The 23,710-nt window shown below is 40.8% G+C and overlaps 1 protein-coding gene across 2 annotated transcripts in view; it reads left to right on the forward strand.

Annotated features, from left to right (window-relative positions):
• The window catches only part of PLEKHA8 (pleckstrin homology domain containing A8), a 79,912-nt gene extending 68,236 nt beyond the window's left edge, over positions 1 to 11,676 (forward strand). The window contains exon 14 of one of the 2 annotated variants that reach the window (XM_049894044.1): positions 5,625 to 11,676. In XM_049894044.1, the coding sequence (XP_049750001.1) occupies positions 5,625 to 5,822 (198 nt within the window). In that variant the 3' untranslated portion in view covers positions 5,823 to 11,676. The remainder of the gene's footprint in view (positions 1 to 5,624) is intronic. The other variant, XM_049894045.1, reaches the window with a different exon arrangement.
• Positions 11,677 to 23,710: the final 12,034 nt, after the last annotated feature.

The raw sequence follows: 23,710 nt of genomic DNA on the forward strand, positions 1-23,710 counted from the left end.
TGTATTTACGTGAACATCTGCCTATTAAAAAAACCCATTGCCACCGAGTCAATCCTGACTCACAGCGACCCTATTAACCACTGCGCCACCAGGGTTTCCATCTATCTATACACATGTTTATTGTATATATCTGCATATGTACACTGTATATATGTGATTTCCACGTTTTCTCCCACATTTACCTTGTGGTATAATTTTACGTTCTTCCCCGCCCACTTAATACATCATGACCATTTTTAAAATGCCATGAGAGTCTTTGAAAATCATTATTTTTTAGTGGCTGCATAATACTTCCCTAATATTGAGGTACCATAATTTATTTGCCTAATCTGTTGTTCTTAGTTGCTGTCAAGCTAATTCTGACTCGTAGCAACCCCCACGTGTGCAGGGTAGGACTGCTCCATAGGGTTTTCAGGGCTGTGACCTTACAGAAGTAGATCGTCAGGCCTGATTTCTGAGGTACCTATGGGTGGATTCAAACCGCCAGTCATTTGGCTGGTAGTTGAGTGCTTAACCAGTTGCACCACCCAGGGACTCAGCACAGACCTAGACTCTCACCCCAATGAAAACGATCCTAGATTTTCATAACGATTGATTATTGTTGGATGGGGGTGGGTTTGAACCACCAACCTTTCAGCTAGTCATCAAACACTTAACGGTTTCTGTCACCCAGGGACTCCTTGCCTAATCTGTGTTGGAAGTTTAAGCCGCTTCTAAATTGGTTATTACAAATAGAACAGCATTTGTTTATATGCATCTTTGACTAAAATTTTTATTTCCCCAAAATAAATTCCTAAAAGAATTGCTGTGTCTGATACCAAAAGCCACAACAACTTGTATTTTTGAGTAATTTATAAAAAAACATACATATATAATTTTTTATATATTTTTCCATTACTAGACATTGTGTTAAGCACTTTATATGCATAAAGTTATTGATCTCATAACTCTGAGATGGATTCTCTTATTTTCTCTGTATATAGATGAAAAAATCTGAGACACAGAGATGAGGTAATATACTCAAGGTTATAGAGTAAGCACGTTTTGAAGACTCTTGATAGTATTGCCAATAACTGTTTTTAGGTTGCTGCTTTTTTTTTCTTTTATTGTGCTTTAAGTGAAAGTTTACAAATCAAGTTTCGGTCTCTCACAGGAAAACCTACATACTCCCAATTGCTCTCCCTCAAATGAGACAGCCCGTTCCCTCCCTCCACTCTCTCCTTTTGTGTCCATTCTCCCAACTTCTAACCCCCTCTACCCTTCAGACAGAAGATGCCAGCATAGTCTCAAATGTCCACCTGACCAAGATGCTCACTCCTCACCAGCATCCCTCTCCATCCCTTTGTCCAGTCCAATCTCTGTCTGAAGATTTGGCTGTGGGAATGGTTCCTGTCCTGGGCCAACAGAAGGTCTGGGGGTCGTGACCACTGGGGTCCTTCTAGTCTCAGTCAGACAATTAAGTCTGTATATTAATGTTTTGTATTCTGCCTCTGGTAATTCCAGGAAGCACTTTCATCGAGAAGATCCCTTGATTCTTTGTTTTGAGAGCTTGTTGAGGTGATCATGTTCTGTTTCTTTATGTGACTTGATATTGACTGTTGTCGCCAAGCCATCTATAAGTTACTGTATTAGTTTATGGTTGCTTACTGTGTCGTAGCTTCTTGCTTTGCTTTGTTTTGGTATGCCCAAATGGGTTGCTTGAGTGAGCTAGCTTGATTATTTTTGCCTTTGGAGCTCTGACGTCCTGTCCCCAGATGGCTAGACCTGTTACCAGGTGTATCAGTCTAGGAGTCCATTCACTTTTCTTGTATGACTTCAGCTCAGGTTTCCAGGTAGCTGATCACCAAGAGTGTGGTACAGGCTCTGTCCTACAGTCTTAGAGGGGCAGGGGTGATTGGTGTATGTACCAGTATCTGGTTGCAGCAGGGGGTCACAATCTGAACAAGGCAGGGAGCTGAGAATTGTCCCTCACGTGTCTCTGAGGAAAGCGTGTCCCTGTTCCCTACAGCGTACAGGTGGGTGGGTTCTGCAGACAGACCATGGGCACCCAGTGTTTTTGGTTATAAGGACTAGGAGGTACCAGTTATCTTTGGACCCCTGTCGCAGGTGGCTGGGTGACCTGAATGGAGCCACCAGCCCTTAGGCCCCTGGTGTGGGTAGGTGAGGACCCTGTTTAATAGGCAAAACAATGTCAAACATCAAACACCCACCTCTCCACCACACAGCTAAAACAGTTGTAGTCTACCAACAAGGGCCTATTGTTCTGAAATAGGCCCACACAGGTCCATACAGAGGGGAAAGGTACTCAAAGTCCATTTGTGCCTGGACAGGAGCCGCTTGTCCTGAGCTCCCCCAGTTAGTGGAGCTGGCAAATTATCTTTTCCCCAAATTGCAAATTTATTCCTTCTCCAAGGCCGGGAAGATGGCTCTAGGTGCTCAACAGGACCTATCTTAGGCCCAGGGAAATCAGCCGCTGAAGCCTGCTTGTGGGGGGGAGGCACGGGAAGATATACGCAAGCCCTTAGCTTTTGCCGAGAGCACTCAGGTTCCGGAGGCATGTGAGTAGGCTGTGTGGCTGGCTGCTTCTCCCTGATGAAACTGCAGCTGAAGGCTAGTTCCAGCCTGCCGCTGCTCCTGGGGATGGTGCCTGAGGGCTCCCTGCGATTCAGGTCCGGTAACTCCTCTCTGCCTCTGAACCGTCTCTTCTTCCCCCTGCCCCTCAGTTCATTTTCTGGCCTGGCCTTTGATGTTCACGGCTCCAAGCTTGACATAAATATACTGGTTTCACTTGTTTTTTCAGGTCTTTGTTGTAAGAGGGCTCTCCAGAAGTGTCTGTCTATTCTGCCATTTTGGCCATGGTTGCTGCTTTTTAAGAAGATAGATTACGTCAGGCATTTGGCAACAGAGTTATGAATAAGGAGTTAAATCTGTAGTTAGATTGGCCCTTTCAGCTTCTCTACTATTATTCTACAAATAATCGCTACTTTGGAAGGTTCTTTTGGGTGTCCCAACATGTGCCAGTTAGCTGAGCCAAATTCAGTTCAGCTGATCTAAGTTGCACAAGGAAATTTGACTTACTTGCCAGCCAAATAATGAACTTTTATCTTGAAGCAGTTGTAATCTACTGAACTGACACCTGGTCCAGGCTCTGCCTCCAGCCTGGTCTCTAACCAGCCCTCATGTGACCCTTTTGGCCTTTACTTTCCTCTTCAGTCAAACCAGAGAGTTGAGTTCTGTCATTGGTTCCCAAGTGGACTTGGCTGTGTCACAGTCCCCTAGGCGCCTTTGAGAAGTTCTGGGCCCCACTCTGGAGAAACTTAAAAATGTTTTATTCTCCTTAAACACATATACATGGGATTTTTTTCAAAATAAAAGTGCAAAAAAGGTTTTTAACAAAAACAGCATCCCTACTTCCCAGACTTACTCCACAAATGCTACCACTTTCAACAACATAGCTATTTCTTCCAGTATTTGCTTCTGCATTTCTAAAACTGTTCCCTGTTCTTGGTAGCTTTGTTAATTTTAGTCACTAATGTTGACTTTCTGTTACAATAGATTAGAATTTAGCCCTCTTAGACCTCCCTGCCCCTAGCCCACGTCCCCTGTCCCACCTTCCCAGTACAGGTGTATCACAAATTTTGGTTCAGTCAGTTGTCAGTGTTAACGTTCTTATGATGCGCCAAAATTCTATGATTTTTTTTCTTACACAGTTTTTATATTTTCCCCCTTACTATCAGATCTCTAAAATGACCATCATTCAGAACTTGCAAATATATCAGATTATCTGTTCTTCCTCCCTTTCCCCCCTCCCCAATATCCCTTCCAGAAAGTTCTACACTTTTAGTCTACTCTGAATTAATTGTTCTTCTGGCCTGATGTACTGCTATTGGCCTAGGACTCTCCTTCACAACTTACTCTACATTAGATTCCCTACCCAATCCCAATATCATTTCCCAGGTTCTACAACTTACTATTTTGACTTAACTCTTCATTTCAGTGACGTCCATCCTGCAGTAACTTCCTAAGAAAAGGTTCAAGGGAACTAGATTTTTTAGTTCCTGCACATTTGAAAATGTCTGTATTCTGCCTCTTTTTCTATAGTGATAGTTCAGTTGTGTATAGAATTCTAGGTTAATAATAATTTTCCCTCACAGTTTTGAAGTCATTACTCCACTGTCTTCCAGCTTCCAGTAATACAATTATAAAATCCAGTGTCATTCAATTTCCTGCTCCATTGTACATAAACTGTTCCTCACCCCCAGTTCTGGATGCTTTAATGATTTTTGCTTTATCCCCGTGTTCTAAAATTTCATGATGTACCCTTTTGGTCTTATCAATCATCGTGCTGAGCTCTTGGTTAGGTCTTTAAACCTAGAGATTCACATCCTTCAGTTCTGAGAGATTTTCTCACGTTATGTTCTTAGATAATTGTCATCCCTTCATTTTTTGTTCTCTCTCTGTCTTGAGTACCAAACATTATTTGAATATTTTATTATGCATCAGGCAATAGGCTAGACACTATACATTTTCCATTAATCCTTAAAATAAGGAAAGTGATGTTAGTCCTTGTCTACCCATGAAGAAACTGAGGTTTTAGGTGTTTAAGTACTTTGCTCATATTTCTCAAAAAAATACATGAAAATTTTGGGATCTGAATCTAGGTCTGCTTGACTTAAGCCTGTACTTTAGCCGGTGTATGATAACACCATCACTCTCTTACTGCAAGAAGAGTTAGACTGATTCTCAAAGCCTTCCAAAGCATAAGAAAGCTCAGGGAAGCAACTGGAAATGATAATTCAAGATAATCCAAAAAGCATCCAGAGATCTCAGCAGAGCCAAACTGGTGAATGTCAGAAAGCAGGATTTAGCAAGGTTAGGGAATAACAGTTGGCCAGTAGAGGGAAGAGGAGTATAAGGAGCCTAGGAAATCCTCCATCAGGGAAGAAACATAGTCAAGCTGAAAATGCACAGAAATGATTCCAAATTCAGATCCCAGTTCTGGCACTCATAAGCTGGGTGACCTTATCTGTAAAATGGAGATGTAATAACATCTATTTTTCAGGGTTTTTATATAATCTATATAATGTTAAAAAAAAAAAAAAAAAAAAAAAACAGTACACAAGCAAACAACAAATGTTAGCTCCCTTCCCTTTTAGAAAATATTCAGGGGTACAAAGAAAGTATTATCGGTGCAGAGGGAAGTAGGAGATGTACAGAGAAGCATATGTAGAGATGAGATGCAGATTGGAGAACTAGGTGCCCTAGGAGGCTGGCCGTGTGGGAACAAAGATTGTGATAGCAGCACGCATGTAGATGAACTTAAGGGTCCAAGATTATACTGTAAATAAGAAGGGAACTTTGCTCAAGCTCTCTCTCAGCATTCCTTGACTTGAGGGCGTTATTCTTTAAAATGGCCCTAGTGCGCACTTGCCTCTTCTGGCCTTAAAGGTGTTTGACTTGGTGCTAGACACATAATTTTAGAGTCTAGCAATTAGAGGAGTATATTCCTATTTCTTCACCCTTAGCATTGCGTCTGTGTGTGTGTGTGTGTTTGTACACACTCAAGAATGAGTGTGCAAGAGAGACACAAACGCTGCAGATTCTCACGGGCAGTTCTTTTGCAGTTAGCTCTGAGGGCAGCTCCATCTTATGAAGATTTTGTGGCTGCATTAACCATAAAGGAAGGTGACCACCAGAAAGAAGCCTTCAGTATTGGGATGCAGAGGGACCTCAGCCTTTACCTCCCTGCCATGGAAAAGCAGCTGGCAATACTGGACACTTTATACGAGGTCCATGGACTGGAGTCTGACGAGGTGGTATGATGTCTGCAGGACAGCGCCTCCTCCTAACTTCAGGGAATAAAGTTTGCTAAAGTGTTTTGTTGCCCCACTTAATTTTCAGCAACACCTTCTATCCTCTCCAACCCCTTCCTTTGGGGGATGGAGAGCAGGAGGCAAAACTCAGTGCTTTTATATATAATTTTTAAAAATGCGTATGTGTTTTGTGTGTTTAAAAATCAAGGTGCTATATATTTCAGTTCAAAGGGCCAACTGGAAACCAAAATCGTATAGCTAAGCTCTGTTTTGCTATTACAGACTTCAACAGCAAGTTACAGGAGCAGATTTGACAAATGAATTTGTTAACATTGTGTTTTGTTTTATTTTTAATGGGCCACCCAAACCCAAGCTGAAAATGAACAAATTCTCTATCAGTGAGTATAATTTATAGCCAGTGTTTAAACCAGCTTAGACTCAACACTCAGAGGGAGTGTAAGCCCTTTTGTTGAAACTATTGAAAGGTAGAGTTTGCTGTTATTCTTGGTTCTTCAGTGGGTTCTCTTCTCTAGGGTTCTGTTGGCGAGTAGAGCCTGTGTAGTCAAGGTGTTGAGATCACAGTCACAGGTGTGATCATGTGATTGTGGGAGGTGAATAAGACAGTGACAAGGAGTGCCATCCCTGTTTCCAACTGGGAGACTGTGACTCCCTAGAGATGACTGGCATGCCCTCACACCAGGCCAGGAGAGGTGGGGCACACAATCTGAGATGACACACATCTAGTGCTTTCTCACGCATGAGCTCATTTGGGCATCACAGCAAAAATGTGACATCCAAAGGGACCATTACCCTATTTCAGAAGTAAGGCTTAGAGGCTAAGTGATTTGCTCAGTCACACAGCCTCTAAATAGAGGAACCAGGACTTAAACACATGTCTCCAAAGATTTCAAAGTGGAAAGAAATTTCAGGAAAGCCAGTGTTTGTTTGTTTGTTTTTTTTTAATGTTGTGTGTTTTTCTCATTGTGGTCTGTGGACCACCTCTGCATCAAAATCATATGGAGTGCTTGTTTAAAAAGTAGATTCCCAGGCCTTACCCTGACCTGAAGAACCAGGACCTTAGGGGTAGAACTCAGGAATCTGCATTTTAACAAACTTCCCAGGTGATTCTTCCACAACCAGAGTTGAAGAACCACTAGATTAAATTCTAGTGTACAGACTCCCCAGTCTTCTGCAGGAACTAAATTATGTGCCCTTTTGTTCCAAAGGCTGTCCTTTAAATAAAATAATCGAAAGGAGAACGAGAAGGGGTGCGAGTTGACTTGGCAGCATTTTTAATTGACGCAGCATCGGGCCCAGCCAGCAAGCTTGGCACTGCATCAGGGACCACGGTTCTGAGTGTGCACTCTGATAAATCTTGGCTTCGACTCAGTACCAGAGCAAAGCAAATGAAATGCAGCTGCTTAGCAATCTCAGAAAGCTTTAGGACAGTGTCAGAGTTTAAAGATGGGACTTGAATATTTCATCAAACAACCTTGAATAGGCAGTGTCTTCAAAAGTGCGATGCCAAAATCGTGGCCCTGCTCTGTAGCAGGCCACTCTGCCAGGAGTGCTCATAGGAGAAGAGCCACGGGTGCCTTCCCCCATTAGACACGACTTCCTTCTAGCCACAGGATGGAGGTTCCAGCTTGAGAGTGTTCCCCAGGCAGGTGAGTTCTCCAGGGGGCACAGGTGGAGGCCACCTGAGCAGCTCCTGAGGCAGCTGTTAGGCTGCAAATCCCTGGGGGGCAAAGAGAGTCCCCCCTCTTAGGCAGAGAGGCTCTTGTAGGGAGGGGTGCAGATTTTGTCTTTTGTCTGTCTCTAAACAAATAGGCATTTATTTCACTCAAATTAATGAAGCAGGTACTCTGCCCACATAAGGTCTTCTGGAAAATACTTAAATTTAGAAAAGCAACATCAAATGTTTTAAGACTGGGGTGCTAGAATGATGTCGATTATTTTGTATTTTACCATTTGCTGTTGGCAGCTGCTGATATGTGTGTGTTGTGTGTTGTTTTTCTCCCCACTCCCTTGAGTATCTATTGTGGTGCTCCTTCTCTGGCTCATGTGTATGATGGTGGGATGAGGGGATAATTGAGACTTCTGCATTTGACATAGCCTCCTGTGGGGGAAAAGAGAAAGCAGCTAGTCTTTTTCTTGTACTTTGAATGAAGGTACTTTAGGTATCGTGCCCTTTGGAGGGTATGATAGCAGGAGATTATAAGTGTTCTGAAACATGACAGTTCTAGAAACTGTTGGTTCTCCCAGTCACCTCAGCTGAACTCATGGAATCTCTGGGAGAGGAGGTGGGCACACTGAAAATTCCTCAGATTTGCAGCTGCTGCTCTGACTGCAGCCAAAAAGAAAGCTGCTCCGCCTGGCCACTTCGCAGTGTAGGTACTGCCTAGATGTATTCGACTCCGCTTTCTGGGAAAGAAGCATTTGATATTACCTCAGATCATTGGAAACCCAGATCAGAATAATTGACTAACCCGATTAAGTTTATATTTTCTAATCAAAAGGGATAATATTTTTTGATAGGCATTTTCCTCACTAGATCCTGTTTGCTTTACCTAAGATACATGAAGCTCTTAAAACAAAATAATTAGAAATTGAGTCTAATACTCTACTCTAAATTCAACTTGACCTGAATGAAGCTTGGCAGAGTCAGAGCTTCCGCCTGAATCTGCGTTATTTGCTTCCCCATTTTAGTTAAGGTAGTAATTTGTGCTAATTTGCAGTTACTTTCTAAGAAGGGGGCAATGAGAAAAGATACTTGAAGTTTTTTCTCCATAATCCTCCAAGGTTTCTGGGACACCTAAGCTTTCTTTTACCCTGACATTAAGAGGAGATAAGAAAAAGCTAGTATGTTTGTTGCCTGAGTAATCACTTTGCTCTCATTGCTGAAAATATTTTTAGGATTCCTTTTCTAGAGTAACCTTTAGAGAATACCTGAAGAAAAAGGTAATGTGTCTTCTATGTATTAGAAGAAGGCAATAAGCAACATGTAGATGACTCCTTACAGAGTGCTTCACGCACATTACTTCATCATGCTTGCATGTCTCCCCTGGTAGAAGCAAGGCCTCACACATACTAGTTGTTTGTTGAACTGAACAAAGTCCTTTCGATGATGGCAAGTCTTTTGTCATTTGAAGGCACATTTGATTTATTAAACGTAATCCTGGGGGAAAATGTTAAGTTGGAGGGACACCTGTTGCAAAACCAACTTTTAACTATCAAGCAGAGATGATTTTCTCATCAGCTCTTGATACAACTTCTAAACGAGTTCCAGAAGAGGGGCTGTCACGAAGCGGAGAGTGTCAGTCCCCAGGAAATCTACCTTGAAGGGCAGTACTCATTAGGATGTAAGTAGTGGTTCAAGAAGCCCCGTCACCATTATTTGTGTGCCATTCTGAACGTGAAGCTTCCCAAATATAATATTCCACAATAAGCAAAACCAAACCAAACCCGTTGCCGTTGAGTCGATTCCAAATCATAGCAGCCCTATAGGACAGAGTAAAACTGCCCCATGGGGTTTCCAAGGAGTGCCTGGTGGATTCCAAACTCTACAAGAAGGGATACAGGGTTCTGGGTAACTCCATAGTTCAGCCTTGCTCCTCTCTCTTCCTCCCCTCTGCCACTGAAGATTGCCGGCACTGCCCCCATCAGAGCACCAGATCTAGCCCCCTTTTAGCTGTTCTTTCTGCCTCGTTCCTCAGCAGCGTCTTCTACACATACAGAGAGCATGTGGTCCACACCTAGCCCAGGGTTAGGGATTGCACTCCCCTCCCATGTCAGATTGCAAGAGCATCTTAGAGAGTCCTGTTCCCATCTGTAGTTGTAAAGTAGGGGAGCGTCACAAGGTGAGAACGGCGGTTCGTGAGGAAATGAGAGCTGCTCAAACCTTGGCCGTCTTCTCTTGGATTACTAATTGCACATATATGTCCAAAAGGTTAATGCTTTCAAGTTTATATTTTCAGAACAGTGTCTTTAATTATGAAAAATATGTGGTAGGGGACCAATACATAAAGTACATTTCATTCGCCCTGAGGTGAAGGAAACCACTACGGTAAGAGAATTCTTATTCAGGAAATTTCACCTGATTGTGAAAATCATACGTGTAGAGAAATCTTAGGTGAGGCACTAGAGAAAGCCAGAGGGTCGTGAGCGATGTACAATGCTGTGAGGCATTTTGGAAACTTTCTGGAGGAAAACTCTTTTTACTTTTTTTCCTAGTAAATTACCATGTCCTACAAGAAGTTGGTTACATAATGGTGCATTTCTGAATCATCGATTAAAATCAGCTGCTCCTGATTTTAGTCAGAGGTTTTAAAACTAGCTGACCCACCGTAATGTTTCTTTTTAAAAAGTGACCCATCAACCTTTTTTAAATTTAAAATTTTTTAGATTTAGAATTTCTAAGTAAATACAATCTATTTTAAGCCATTTTTCTGTTAGCGGAGCTCATGTGTTTGGTCTTAGAGGGCCTGATATCAGATGCTCTTTGTGGTCTTGTGTAGCCTGTACACAATAAGCCTGTATCCCTGTGAAATGCACATAGAATGCTTTATTTAGAAATATGTTCTGCTTCTGTGTGTCCCTTTGTAATCTGCAGTTGCTTACTCAGGGGTTTCATAGTAATGATATAAAAAAAAATTCACTTAGCTGTCTAATGGTATTTTAAGACTGCTTCTATTACAAAATCGTTAGGAGACCTTTCAACAAGTCCATAAGCATACTGTTCACTAGACTTTCCCTGTAAACACTCGCAGCTCCCATCCTGTCCCCATCTGTAGTCCTGTGTACGGTGGTCATTTGCATGGGTTCTCGTTGCACCGCTGCATCAAGGCACTCCAGAGCATGACTGAAATGATCATTGACAGTACCTCTCGGGAACAGTGGAAGCATGTGTCGATCTTTTTCCTCCGCTGCTTTTTCAGAGCCCTTAATTGAAAGGAAAAAACACTACTACTCTGTAATATGAAAGTTTAAAGAAGTCTTTGGTTACCCTTAATAATTACTTTTTCAGAGTGAACCAATGTTTTCAGCTGATCTATATAAGAATGTAAGAAGGAAATCCTGCTTGTTTTAAATATTTGCATATTTTAACATGTGGTCAGTATTTCTTCCTGATACATTATAAAAGAAAGCACCCTGGCATGGTCAGTACCCCTTGCAAAGCCGATCTCATCCACGCAGACTCCTGCGTAGGTGTGTCTGTTTATAGATGTATGTGGAATCAGTGACGCTAAGAAGGGGATCTAGAAGTAATTCTTTTGCTTCCTAATAGGTTAACAAGATAGTTCCATGACATGTTTAATGTATGATTCCCATGTGTCATGAGAATTGCAGAAGAATGTCATTAAACAGCCCAACTACCTCATATGAATTGGCTGTGGACAATCTGTGTGAGATGAGAAATGTGTTAAGATAAATTTAACCTGATTAGAGATTGAGCAAAATGAAGTCTATATAGAGAAGGAATATGTGAGACCAGATGCCAAAGGCTAAAATGTACATAGAAAGATGTCATTGGATTAATTTTTTTAAGTCAGCATTTAATTCCACACCCAGTGTTCTTACCTCAAATGTTTGTGGTTTCATAGATCCATGCACTTTGAGTATCTGTCACACGGTCTTACCTGTTGTCGTCCTTCAGCGTTTCGAATGAGCATCATAATGACAGTAGAAGGCAAGTTAAACTACAGAAATGTCAAGTGGCTTGTCGATTTCTTAATTATAATGGACCTTTACTTAGAATATAATGTTGGAACCTTTCAGGACCAAGCAATGAATGATAATTTCATGTTTAGGTTTGCATTGTTTCTCTGTCAAGGTTCTTACTCTGTATTTTGTGGGGAGGGTAACCGGGGAGGGCTTTACTTTTTTTGCAAAAATGTCTGCAGACATCTGTCAGATTTTATATTTGTTCGTTATAATAAACTTATTTTTCAAGTATTTTGTCAAGTGTATGTGTGTGTATGTTTCTGCTTAATGAAATATGTCAATAATAAGTATAATTTATGGAACGAGTGCTATCTGCCAGGCACGGTTCTAAGCCTTCACCAGTATTAGCATGTTTGATCCTAATACCTCTGTAGGGTGGGAGCTATTGTTATCCTCATGTTACGAAGGAGAAAACTGAGGCACGGAAAGGGCATGCCTCTCACCCAAGGTCCCATAGCTAAAGAAGAGTAGAGCCAGGCTACAAACCCAGGCAGCCAAGCTCCAAAATCCTTACAGAACCTTTTTAAAACCTAAACAAAAGTTAATTTTGAAGCATCAAACAACCTATGTAATTGCCCTACTCTGGGTGTTGTAAGGACTCTAGGGAGACTAGCTTCTTCCACAGGTGACGTGCTCCTCTTTGGCCTGGTTTCCTTGTTTTCAAAGAAAACATTTGCTGAACAGGTGGGAGATAGATTTGCTGAGAATAGTATGTTTGCCTGGCTGTGTGCTACGTCAGTTTACATTCAATAGCAGATACTTTTTGCCTGTCATGGGATACCAGAGTAGGTTGAACTTGTCAGGTTTTCTCTCTTAATATACTTCATGGATGTCTTAGGTATCTAGTGCTGCAATAACAGAAATTGTTCCTCAATTTCTTGGTGATCTTCAGGTGGTGTGGCATCTGTCTTTCCCCATCTGTGGTTGCTTCTCTGCCTAATTTACTCTTTTAGAGCTCAAAAGTGATGGGCTTAAAACACACCCTACACTGATATGATCTCATTAACATAACAAAGAAAGTCCTATTCCCAAATGGGATTGCATCCACAGGTACAGGGGCTTAGGATTTACAACACATATTTTTAGGAGATAGATACAATTCAGTCCTCACAGTGGATGTTAAGATATATGTAGAAGTATAGATATGTATAACTTGTATTGGGATGCTACCCCGTGTACACCCCCGTCTCAGAGACTCTTCCCACCTATTGCCCTCTTGACCCCTCCTTTCCAGCCTTTTAAGCACATGAGCTGGGCCTATTAGGATTTCTGGGAAATTGGAAGGAAGAGAGAGAAACTGGAGTCAAGTATGCTAGGTGCTTGAACAAAAGGGTCATGTGGAGTCCAGCTGGAGTGGCCAAGTGTGGGCCAAGAGGAGGAAGAAGAGAAAGCTGGTGAGAGAGAAAGGATGCAGGCACAAAGAAGCAAGGATGGGTCGATCGGGTAGTCGCCAGGGGTGCCCCAGCAGTTTCCTTGTATGCTGACTTCCCGTTTCCTAGTTCCAGATCTCAGGAAGTCTTGTTTTATGCCCTAGGATTTGTTTTCTTGAGATATCTGTACCTTTACAATACCCTGCCCTGACCTTTTCCTTACATTAGTTTTAGTGAACATCTGCCCCTTGAAGCTATCACTATGACAAGTACCTGCATCATTGTTCCACACTGAATTTGGGCAAACCTGAAAGAAAAACCAAAATGGCCTACCTTGAAGAGTCACCACAACTGTCATCCTCATGGTGTAAAATGCGAGTATCTATTCAGACCCGGAGTCTGCCTGGGTGAGCTTTGCTTATTCTAAGTTATGGACAATTCCCCCCACTAAACACCAGGATCCTTTGTGTAATTGCTCTTTTCTTTTAAATCATAAACATCAGTACTGCCGTCTCCATGCCAGTATGCTCTGGAGGAAGTTGTGTGAAGGGAGTCAGTTTCTGTCTTTCTGCTCTGCCCTCTGGGGTACTGAGGACCGTGAAAAAATAAGCTTCCTGGAGGATGAACTGAGATCACTCAGAAAGAGAGCATGTTTGGAAATCTGCCTTGATTGAGTCTCTCCTCAAATCAGATACAGTAAATCCAAGCCATCTCTTTCATTTCTAAACACCTACTACATTTCTAGACTATACCATGTTACTTAGAATTCGAGAGTAGAAGCATGATTCCAAGGTGAATAGACAAATTATTTGGTGTATTAGTATTGGTGTTTAGTTATTGGCTAGCCGCCTCCCTCACTAAATCATTAACTTCACTTTATTCAAGTCAGTGCACCCAGCACCTGGCAGTGCCTGCCTTGTGCACAGTAGAAGTTCCATACCTGTCTCAGGAGCTGGGTGTTACCTCAGGTGGCAGTCCTTGCTTCTTGCAGATGAGTGGGTTCTGTTACCGAGCTACGAAAAATATTTTCGAAGCAAAACCATACATATCTTTTATATTCCCTCCTACTTCCGTGGCTACACAAGAAATTGAGTGACTGACTACTCAGTATAAATAATGTATGTGTTCTTTTATATTTTGGCTTTGTCAGTGCAAGTATAAAATCTTTGTATCACAGATACTTATAATGTATCTAAACTATGAACAATTAGAGAGCAAAGTCCAGTTTATGGTTCTCGGCCCTGTTCGCACTTGCAAATCACTGGAGGCCTTAAAAACCACTGATGCCTGGGCTTCACCCAGGCCAATCAAGAGTCTCTGGGAACCCTGAGACCCGAAGAACAAGCTAGAACTCTGTCTAGAACAAGAGTGGTCGCTACCACTATTGACCACTCTGACTGGGATCACAACAGTGGGTCCCAGACAGAGCAAGAGAAAAATTACAGAACAAAAAAATCGAATTCACAAAAAAGACCAGATCTGCTGGTCTAACAGGGACTGGAAGAACTCCTGAGACTATGGCCCTAAGACACCCTTCTGACCTGGAACTGAAGCCATTCCTGGAGACCACCTTTCAGGCCAGCCATAGACAGGCCCGTAAAATAAACAGTAACAGTTAAGAGGAACGTGCTCCTTAGAACAATCAATTATACAAGATCAAAAGGACAACATTTAACCAAAAGCTCAGATGAGAAGGCAGGAAGAAAGGAATAGAATACAAGGACAGAAGGAAACAGGGAGACGAGGATGGGAATGGGGGGAGTGCTGATACATTGTAGGGAATGAAACCAAAGTCAAGGAACACTTTAAGTACAAACTATTGAATGGGAAACTACTTTGTTCTATAAACTTTCACCTAATGCACAAAAAAAGTCTCTGGGATGGGGAGTGTTATGGGTACAGTTAGTCCCCAACTTAAGAAGGGGTTCTATTCCAATGACTCCATCCTAAGTCGATTCTGGCTTAAGTCAAATACGTCATTTTTTTTTTTTTAATTTTCATTATGATTGCCTTTTATTGTCAGTAACTTTATAAATCCAGCAGTGTTTTGAACAGTATATCTTAAAATTGGACATCTGCAAGTGAACATCTGAGAATGATAACAGCAGATTACATGCTGCAACATATTGCTAACGGTAAGATGTACCCAAAAAAAAAAAAAAAAAAACCTGACAGTTGTAAGTGCAATTTGTTGTAACTTGAATACATCATAAATCGGGGACTACCTGTATTGTAAAAATCTCCCCAGTGATTCTAATATGCAGCCCAGATTGAGAACCCCAGAGCTACTGGGTTAGTCCTTTAAAAATTGAACTTTAGGATCTCAGGATAAATACGGCCAGGTCACAGAACCTCTATACCCTAAAGGCTAAAAAAAAAAAAAAAAAAAACTACCAAAAAAGAAGTTAAAAAAGTAAAAACCAATTTCAAAAAATATCACCAGCAATTGCAAGCCTAACTTTGTCCTTGTGCCATAAACTTCAACAGATGATTGCCAAAGAAAGAGACCAGATTTTCTGGGCAGAATGAGAAGAGCTCCTAATCCCACCACCACTGAGAAACTTGCAAAATCTAGAATCTCATTAAAATCTCAGATTTTGGAAAAAAATTGATCAGTGGGTTAGGTCAGGGTGGGTAGCTCTGTCTCTTACTTCATCTGAGTGGGGTTGGAGGGAAGAGTGTTGATAGGGAGAGATGGATGAAACGAGGGATAGAAACAACTGGTTCATCCCTAAATTAAGAGGAAAAATCCACATCCCAAGGGTGTCTCCTCATTTGGAATTAACCCCAGTGCAGGATTTGATGCTAGTATGGGAAGACAAAGCAGAGGCCAGTTCCTCCCTCCCCCATACAAAGACACAAATAAGCAGGGCTGATATTTGGCTGATGCATACTGGTATGGCTGTGTTGGTTATTAAAATGATGAAACATGTCCATACCAGAAAGTAAATAACCATTATTTGAAGCGTCCCATGCTGCTCTGACACCCAAGAACTCCCCCCTGGATCGCCCCACAACCCAGCAACTAAAGGAGTAACATATGGCTCAGCAACAAACCTTCAGGCCCCTGCTCCAGAGCCATGGCCAACCTTTGTTCTGCTCGTTCAGTGTATCATGTTGGTTGTTGAATATTTTGAATATCACCCATGCAGGGAAGCACATAGAATACAAGCTCAGAGGGGAAGAGAAATAGCTATCAGATAAGATGGCAGGTACGTCTAGGAGAACACGGTGACACTATATCAAAGCAAAAGGATGGTCTGAACAGAGCTGCTCACCTTAAGCACAAGCAAATTGAAATGACCTGGCAACTATGCAAAATATACCACAGCCAGAAAGGGCAATGGGGTGGGGAGCAGATAACACCAATTTGGAAGAAAAGATAATCTAAGAAACACAAGTTCCTCCAAGTGTATTGTACTGTAAAAGAGCTTAAAAAAAAAAAAAAAAACATGAATTCAATAAAACACATTTGAATGTGAGGTGAGGAAACACAGGAGATTAAAAGAAAAAAAAAGATTGCAGAGCGAAGGAAACTTGACAAAAATAACACTATTACAGAACAAATAAATAAATTAGAAATAGCAAGAAACATGATTGTAAACTGAATTGGTAACAAGAAAAGGCTTGAGATGATGGCAGTGAATGAAGGGTTTAAACAAAGATTAAAACATTATTTAGACCCAGAAAACTTTATGCTCAGTGAAAGCCTATCACAAAAGGACTAGTGCTGTATGATCTCACTTATGTGGACTAACAAGAATAGGCAAGTGTATACAGACCAAAGCTTATTAGTGGTTTGACTCAACTGCAACAGATTTGGTTTTGGTTTACTGGGGGCGGGCAGTGGGGGGGACATTGTTTAGGAAACAGTATTTGTTTATGGTGACGGGAAACTTGGCAATGATTGTGGACGGTGATTGCACAATATGATTAATGTAATTGATATCACTAAATTGTACATATGAAAAATGCTGAATTGGCAAATATTTTTGGCAAAATATTTTTAAACCAAAAAAAAAAAAACATTAGAGAATTGTAGGAGGATAAAGTTATTCTACCATAAGGGTAATTATTGTGTACTATGGAGTCAATTATGACTTCTAGTGATCCTACAGGAGAGGGTAAAATTGCCTCACAGGGTTTCCTAGGCTGCAAATCTGTCAGCAAACTAGTGGCACAGTGATTAAGTGCTAACCAAAAGGTGTGGCAGTCTCCTTCCATAAAGATTACAGCCTTCTGAGCCCTGTGGGGTGGCTCTGCTGTCCTATAGGATCACTGTGAGTCAGAATCAACTCCAAGGCAACAGGTTAAATCTTTATGGGAGCAGATTGCCAGGTCTTTTCTCCTGTGGAGAGCTGGTGGGTTCAAAATGCAAATTTTTCAGTTATCAGCTTAGTGCTTAACCATTGCACCACCAGGGCTCTTTGAGGGTACTTGGTGACCCAAAAAAGATGGAACTAAAAAAGTATTGAAAGATATAACACAGAAAACTTTTTCTTGAAATAAAAGAATAAATCTGCAGACGGAATGACTGAAACATGTTCTAGGATATCTGACAGAAAACACTTGACACCAAAACCAATCCTGATTAAGTCACTGACCTTCAAGAATTAAGAAAGAATTCTTTACCACTCAGGCAGAAAAAGCAAGTCACCAAAGGGTCTCAAACTTCTTTACCACAACATCCAATGACAGGAGAAAATGAAGGAGTATTTCCAAAGTTCTGAGTAGGGGGAAAAAAAAGAGTGACTTATCTATATTATACCCAGCCAGGTTGTCAAACATAATGTCAGGTACTCTTAAGCATACAAGAACTCAGGGCACACAACGCCATGAGCCTTTCTTAAGGAAACTACTTCATAGGTGAGATGAATCAAGTAACTCAATAAGAGAGGGGTTTATAGTAAAAGGACTGAAAGTGGGCATTGAATTTATATAAAGAACCAGGACCCAACCAGAAATTATAGTTACATTGTAGATACAGATGGCAAATATAAACCTTAGTAATATAATAAATCAGGAATAGAAGAAGAGAGATAGAATAAATATGAGAGTGTTAATCTCTTATTTTCATAGCAGGGAGTTGATACTCTCTAAAACTGAAAGAAAAAACACATGACTAACCTCAATGTTTTTTGGTAATCTGTAATCTTTAATCTTTAAATAAACTTGGATTTTTAAAGAAATACTTGTTAAGATAAAGAAATATTTAAAGTTCAGCAATTGCTTCTGTTTAGTTTCTTACCTTAAATACAAGGAAATTAAACTTAATGCTATTTATTTACAAATAAATATGACAAATAATTATGATAAATGAAAGTATGATTCTATGTTTATAAGAAATAAGCATAGGTATCTGGAAACATATAAATGTTTGTTAATACAAAAGAACATGAAAAAACAAAAACATCTATCCTTCTATCTGTATCCTTGTGGAAAAAAGTGAAAGTAAGGAATGATATTCTCCTAAAGTGAATGATGTCATGGTTATTATTAGGTGGGTATTGATTTTGTTTTGATTTTGTTTTACTCTTTTCTTTGTACTCTACTATATTGCTTGACTTTTCCTTGATAACCATGCTACTATTTTATTTTACAGGGAGGGGGCCAGGAATTACTGTAAAAACAGAGAATTAAAGCATCATATATTGTGGGCATAAACTGACTGGAAAAGATCCATATTTATGCATATTTATGCCTACTCCCAAGAAAGGTGATGCAAAAGTTATAGAACAATATCATTAATATCACACGCAAGCAAAATTTTTCTGTTCATCATTCAAAAACGGCTGCAGCAGTACATCGACGGGGAACTGCCAGAAATTCAGGCTGGTTACAGAAGAGGACGTGGAACCAGGGATATCATTGCTGATGTCAGATGGATCCTGGCTGAAAGCAGAGAATACCAGAAGGATGTTTACCTGTGTTTTATTGACTATGCAAAGGCATTCGACTGTGTGGATCATAACAAACTATGGATAACATTGCAAAGAACGGGAATTCCAGAACACTTAATTGTGCTCATGAGGAACCTTTACATAGATCAAAAGGCAATTGTTCGGACAGAACAATGGGCTACTGATTGGCTTAAAGTCAGGAAAGGTGTGAGTCGGGGTTGTATCCTTTCACCATACCTGTTCAATCTGTATGCTGAGCAAATAATCCAAGAAGCTAGACTATATGAAGAAGAATGGGGCGTCAGGATTGGAGGAAGACTCATTAACAACCTGTGTTATGCAGATGACACAATTTCACTTGCTGAAAGTGAAGAGGACTTGAAGCACTTACTAATGAAGATCAAAGACTACAGCCTTCAGTATGGATTGCACCTCAGCATAAAGAAAACAAAAATCCTCACAACTGGGCCAATAAGTGACATCGTGATAAACAGGGAAAAGATTGAAGTTGTCAAGGATTTCATTTTTACTTGGATCCACAATCAACAGCCATGGAAGCAGCAGTCAAGAAATCAAACGATGCATTGCATTGGGTAAATCTGCTGCAAAGGACCTCTTTTAAAGTGTTGAAAAGCAAAGATGTCACCTCGAAGACTAAGGTGTACCTAACCCAAGCCATGCTATTTTCAATTGCATCATATACATGTGAAAGCTGGACCATGAATAAGGAAGACCGAAGAAGAATTGATGCCTTTCAATTGTGGAGTTGGCGAAGAATATTGAATATACCATGGACTGCCAAAAGAACGAACAAATTTGTCTTAGAAGAAGTACAACCAGAATGCCCCTTAGAAGCAAGGATGGCGAGACTGCGTCTCACATACTTTGGACATGTTGTCAGGAGGGATCAGTCCCTGGAGAAGGATATCATGCTTGGTAAAGTACAGGGTGAGCGGAAAAGAGGAGGACCCTCAACAAAGTGGATTGACACAGTGGCTGCAACAATGAGCTCAAGCTAACAACGATCGTTAGGATGGCGCAGGACCGGGCAGTGTTTTGTTCTGTTGTGCATAGGGTCGCTATGAGTCGGAACCGACTGGACGGCACCTAACAACAACAACATATTTTGGGCAGAATCTTGGTAAATGCTGCTACTTAGGACGTTTGCTTTATAACCCCTATCAAAATACTTGAAAATTCTAACTTTATCTCACCACACGTCTTTTTTTCCACCGGTTATTTTTTACTCATAAGCTGCAATCCCTTTACCAACACAAATAATGTTCCAAAAACCCGTTACCACCGAGTTAATTGTGATTCATAGCGACCCTATAGGACAGAGTAGAACTGCCCCACAGGATTTCCAAGGAGCGCCTGGTGAATTTGAGCTGCCGACGTTTTGGTTAGCAGCCATAGCTCTTAACCACTACGCCACTGTGGTTGCCACAAACATTGTTACTCATCTAAATATCCCATTTTATACAAATGTAAGTGTCGTGACACTCTTTCAGGGGTAAAGGAAAAAACTGAACACCAGCGTGATACCTAAGGATTTGCCCAGTACATCAAAAGCAAATGAAAAAATGGAAAAAGAAGCCATTGGGAGTAGCTGACAAGTCATCTTACAGGAAGAAGCCAGAAAGACTCTTAGCAATATGGGAATTTTGCACATGAATTGGCTGCAGTCCACCGGAGGAACTGAAAGGTTTTCTTTCTTTGTGCTTGTGTGAGTTTGAAAATGAAATGTCAACCCTTTCTCGGCCCTAGTGAAATTGCTGGGCAGTGTTAGCTTATGCTGATCAAACTCAGCCAGCCAGTGGTGGCTGATGAGAGAATGGAGCAGTAAGCTTTATTCAGTAAGAGCTTGTTTTAAGGACCATTTGGCATTATGTTTGTGGAAACCTTATGTTCTATGGTGGCATGCGTGAGAACAACTCTAGACCCTCTCTCTCTCCCTCTGCATCATACAAAGAGTTTTATAAAATCCCACATTCTTAAGTTGATTAGTATGAAAAAATGATCACAGGATCACAGAGCTGGAAGGCTCCTTCACCTGTAAAGCGGGGGTGATCATAGCTATGGCAAAAGATTGTTACGGATCAAATAGGGAACTGTGCATAAAGCACATAAATAGCATAGAGCCCAGCACAGAGCAAAATCAGTTACCATTGAGTTGATTCTGACTCATGGCCACCCTAGGTGTATCAGAGCTGAACTGTGCTCCACAGGGTTTTCAATGGCTGATTTTTCAGAAAAAGATCTCCAACCTTTTCTTCCAGCGTGCCTCCATGTGGACTCAGCCCTCCAGCCTTTCAGTTAACAGCGGAGCACATTAACTGTTTGCACCACCCACGGACTCCTAGCACAGAGCAAGAGCTCCATAAATGGTGATGGTAATAGTAATAGTTATTATTTTAAAAGGAAGTGTGGCTTCATCATGCTTGGAGTTTTCCTGGCTGAGTAAGTCTTTTCTTATTTGGACCAGTTGCCCCAGCTCTTAAAGAGGGTTCACTGCTGCCATCAGCACAGGTCTCCTCCCTCTGTGCTAAATGCCCCACTACCTTCAAGGAAGAGACCCTCAGCTAATCGTTTCTCCAGGTGGACTGCGGCACTTCCTCTTTCTTGCCGGCTATGATGCTTCACAGCCATATCCCAGTTAGTGGGTTCCAAAGGAATGGCTAATTGGGCATTGGGGTCGATCCGGCACTTTCCATAGGACCCCTCCCTAACGTCCAATCCACAGAACACCTGATATCTTTTCCTGTCCCTCTCTCTCCCCTTATTCTGGAACACACTCTCATTTCCTTGAGTGAACTACCCCTTCCCCACTTCTTGAGTTCTGGCTAGGCTGCCAATCACAGCAACTAGCCCTTTGGCCACAGCAGTGGGCATGCGACCCAGAAAGGGCCATTATAAGCCTTCCCTGGGACTGCGTGTTTGGACACGGAGAGAGGGTGACCCTTTCCTCTAGGGTTACCAAATTGGGATGGCATCAGAATGAAGCATCTGCAACCTGCCTTCCCTTGGCTCCTCAGAGCCTACATGTCATCACTTATATTAGACGTAAGGGTTTTTCTTTCAACTTCAATTTAGTTATTTCATTGAGTCTGCTAAATAGTCAGGATTGATAGGAAAGCAAGTTTCTATTAAAAGAAAATTATTTAAAACCTCTCAAATTTCAGAAAATAAGATGCTCAATCAAACACTAAAGCAGAGTACTATCTACCTAATTGCTTGCTAGTTTCTAACATTATAAGACTGAGTTCTGTTAGCATAAGTGCCTCACAACCAGGCGAGAAACAAAACACTACAAACAAATGAAAACAACTATGCAAGGCATTATGCTGGGGGCCTTGCAGACACAGAATGAATCAGATACACTCCATGCTCTCCAGGAATTTGCAATCTAGCAAGGGAGATAAGACACGTTCTTGAATAATTGTGCTATAAAACAGAATGTAATACAAACTCTACAAGTATAAACAAAATGCTTTGGGAACCCAGAGTAGGGAGTATGTCCTTTTAGTTGAGGGCATAGGACAAAGGCACCCTGGAGGGGGTGGTAATGAACCTTGGGCATAAGAAATGGTGTACCAATTACGACTCTTTTGGTTGCAAGTGATCGAAGACCTGAGCAACACTGTCAACCAACCTAACCTAACTGACATTTATAGAACACTACATCATTTGCAGAATATACATTCTCTTCAAGTATACAGGGAACATTCACCAAATTAAGTCATAGGCTAGACCATAAAAAAAAAAAAAAAATTTTTTTTTTTTTCCAAGCTTAAAATCATTAATCTGAAGAAGGGTTCTGAGAAGATGGCAGCAGCAGCAGCATAATTTTTCAGTCTTTGCCAATTTCTGGATAAAAACAGGGCAACTTGATAGCAAAACCAAACACTTATGAACAGCATTTAGTACAAAACAAGGTAGCATTATACTTAACAATATTATAATGAATATTTCCCTATCAAGATCAGGAACAAGGTAAAGATGTCTGCTCTCAACACACCACTTTTATTCATGATTGAACTTGAGCTCCTAGCCAGTGCCGTAAGTCAAGAAAAGGAAATAAAAGGTATACAGATTGAAAAGGAAGAAATAAAACTGCCTTTAATCAGGAATAAATTTAATAAAATAAGTACAAAATCCCTACACTAAAAACTATAAAACATGTCTGCAACAGGTTAAAGAAAAGCTAAAATAAATGAAGACATATATGATGTTCATGGATTAGAAGATCCAATGTGATAAGATGTGAATTCTTCCCAAATTGATCTAGGCATTCAGTGCAATCCTAATCAAAATACCAGTTGGCTTTTTCGTATAAACTGATTAAGTTAATTCCAAAATTCATATGGAAATGTAAAAGACCTAAAAGAGCCAAAACAATTTTGAGATAGACACACTTAAAAGGTCAATTGATTTTTGATCAACATCTTAAAAGAATTCAATGGGGAGAGGGAGACCTTTTCAACGAATGGTACAGGAGCAACTATCTCTATGGAAAAAAAAAAACCTCGAAACATACCCGACACCACACACAATTATTTGAGATGAATCATAGCTAATGTAAAAGTGAGAACTCCAAGGCTCCTACAAGAAAACATCAGGCAAATTCAATTGTGAACTTGGGGTACATTTTTTAGACAGGACACAAAAAGCACTAACTATAAAAGAAAAAAATATATATTGGACTTCATCAAAGCACTTTTGCTCATAAGAAATACACTTTTAGGCAAGCCATAGATGGAATAAAATATTTACAGAAAATATATGTAGTATATTTCTGACAAAAGACTGTATCCGGAATATATAAACAATGTCTACAACTCAATAATAAAAAGCGGACAAAAAGCAATTTTAAATGCACAGCAGATTTGAGCAGGTATTTTAC

The sequence above is a fragment of the Elephas maximus genome, chromosome 8 (assembly GCF_024166365.1).
Source record: "Elephas maximus indicus isolate mEleMax1 chromosome 8, mEleMax1 primary haplotype, whole genome shotgun sequence".
NCBI lineage: Eukaryota > Metazoa > Chordata > Mammalia > Proboscidea > Elephantidae > Elephas > Elephas maximus.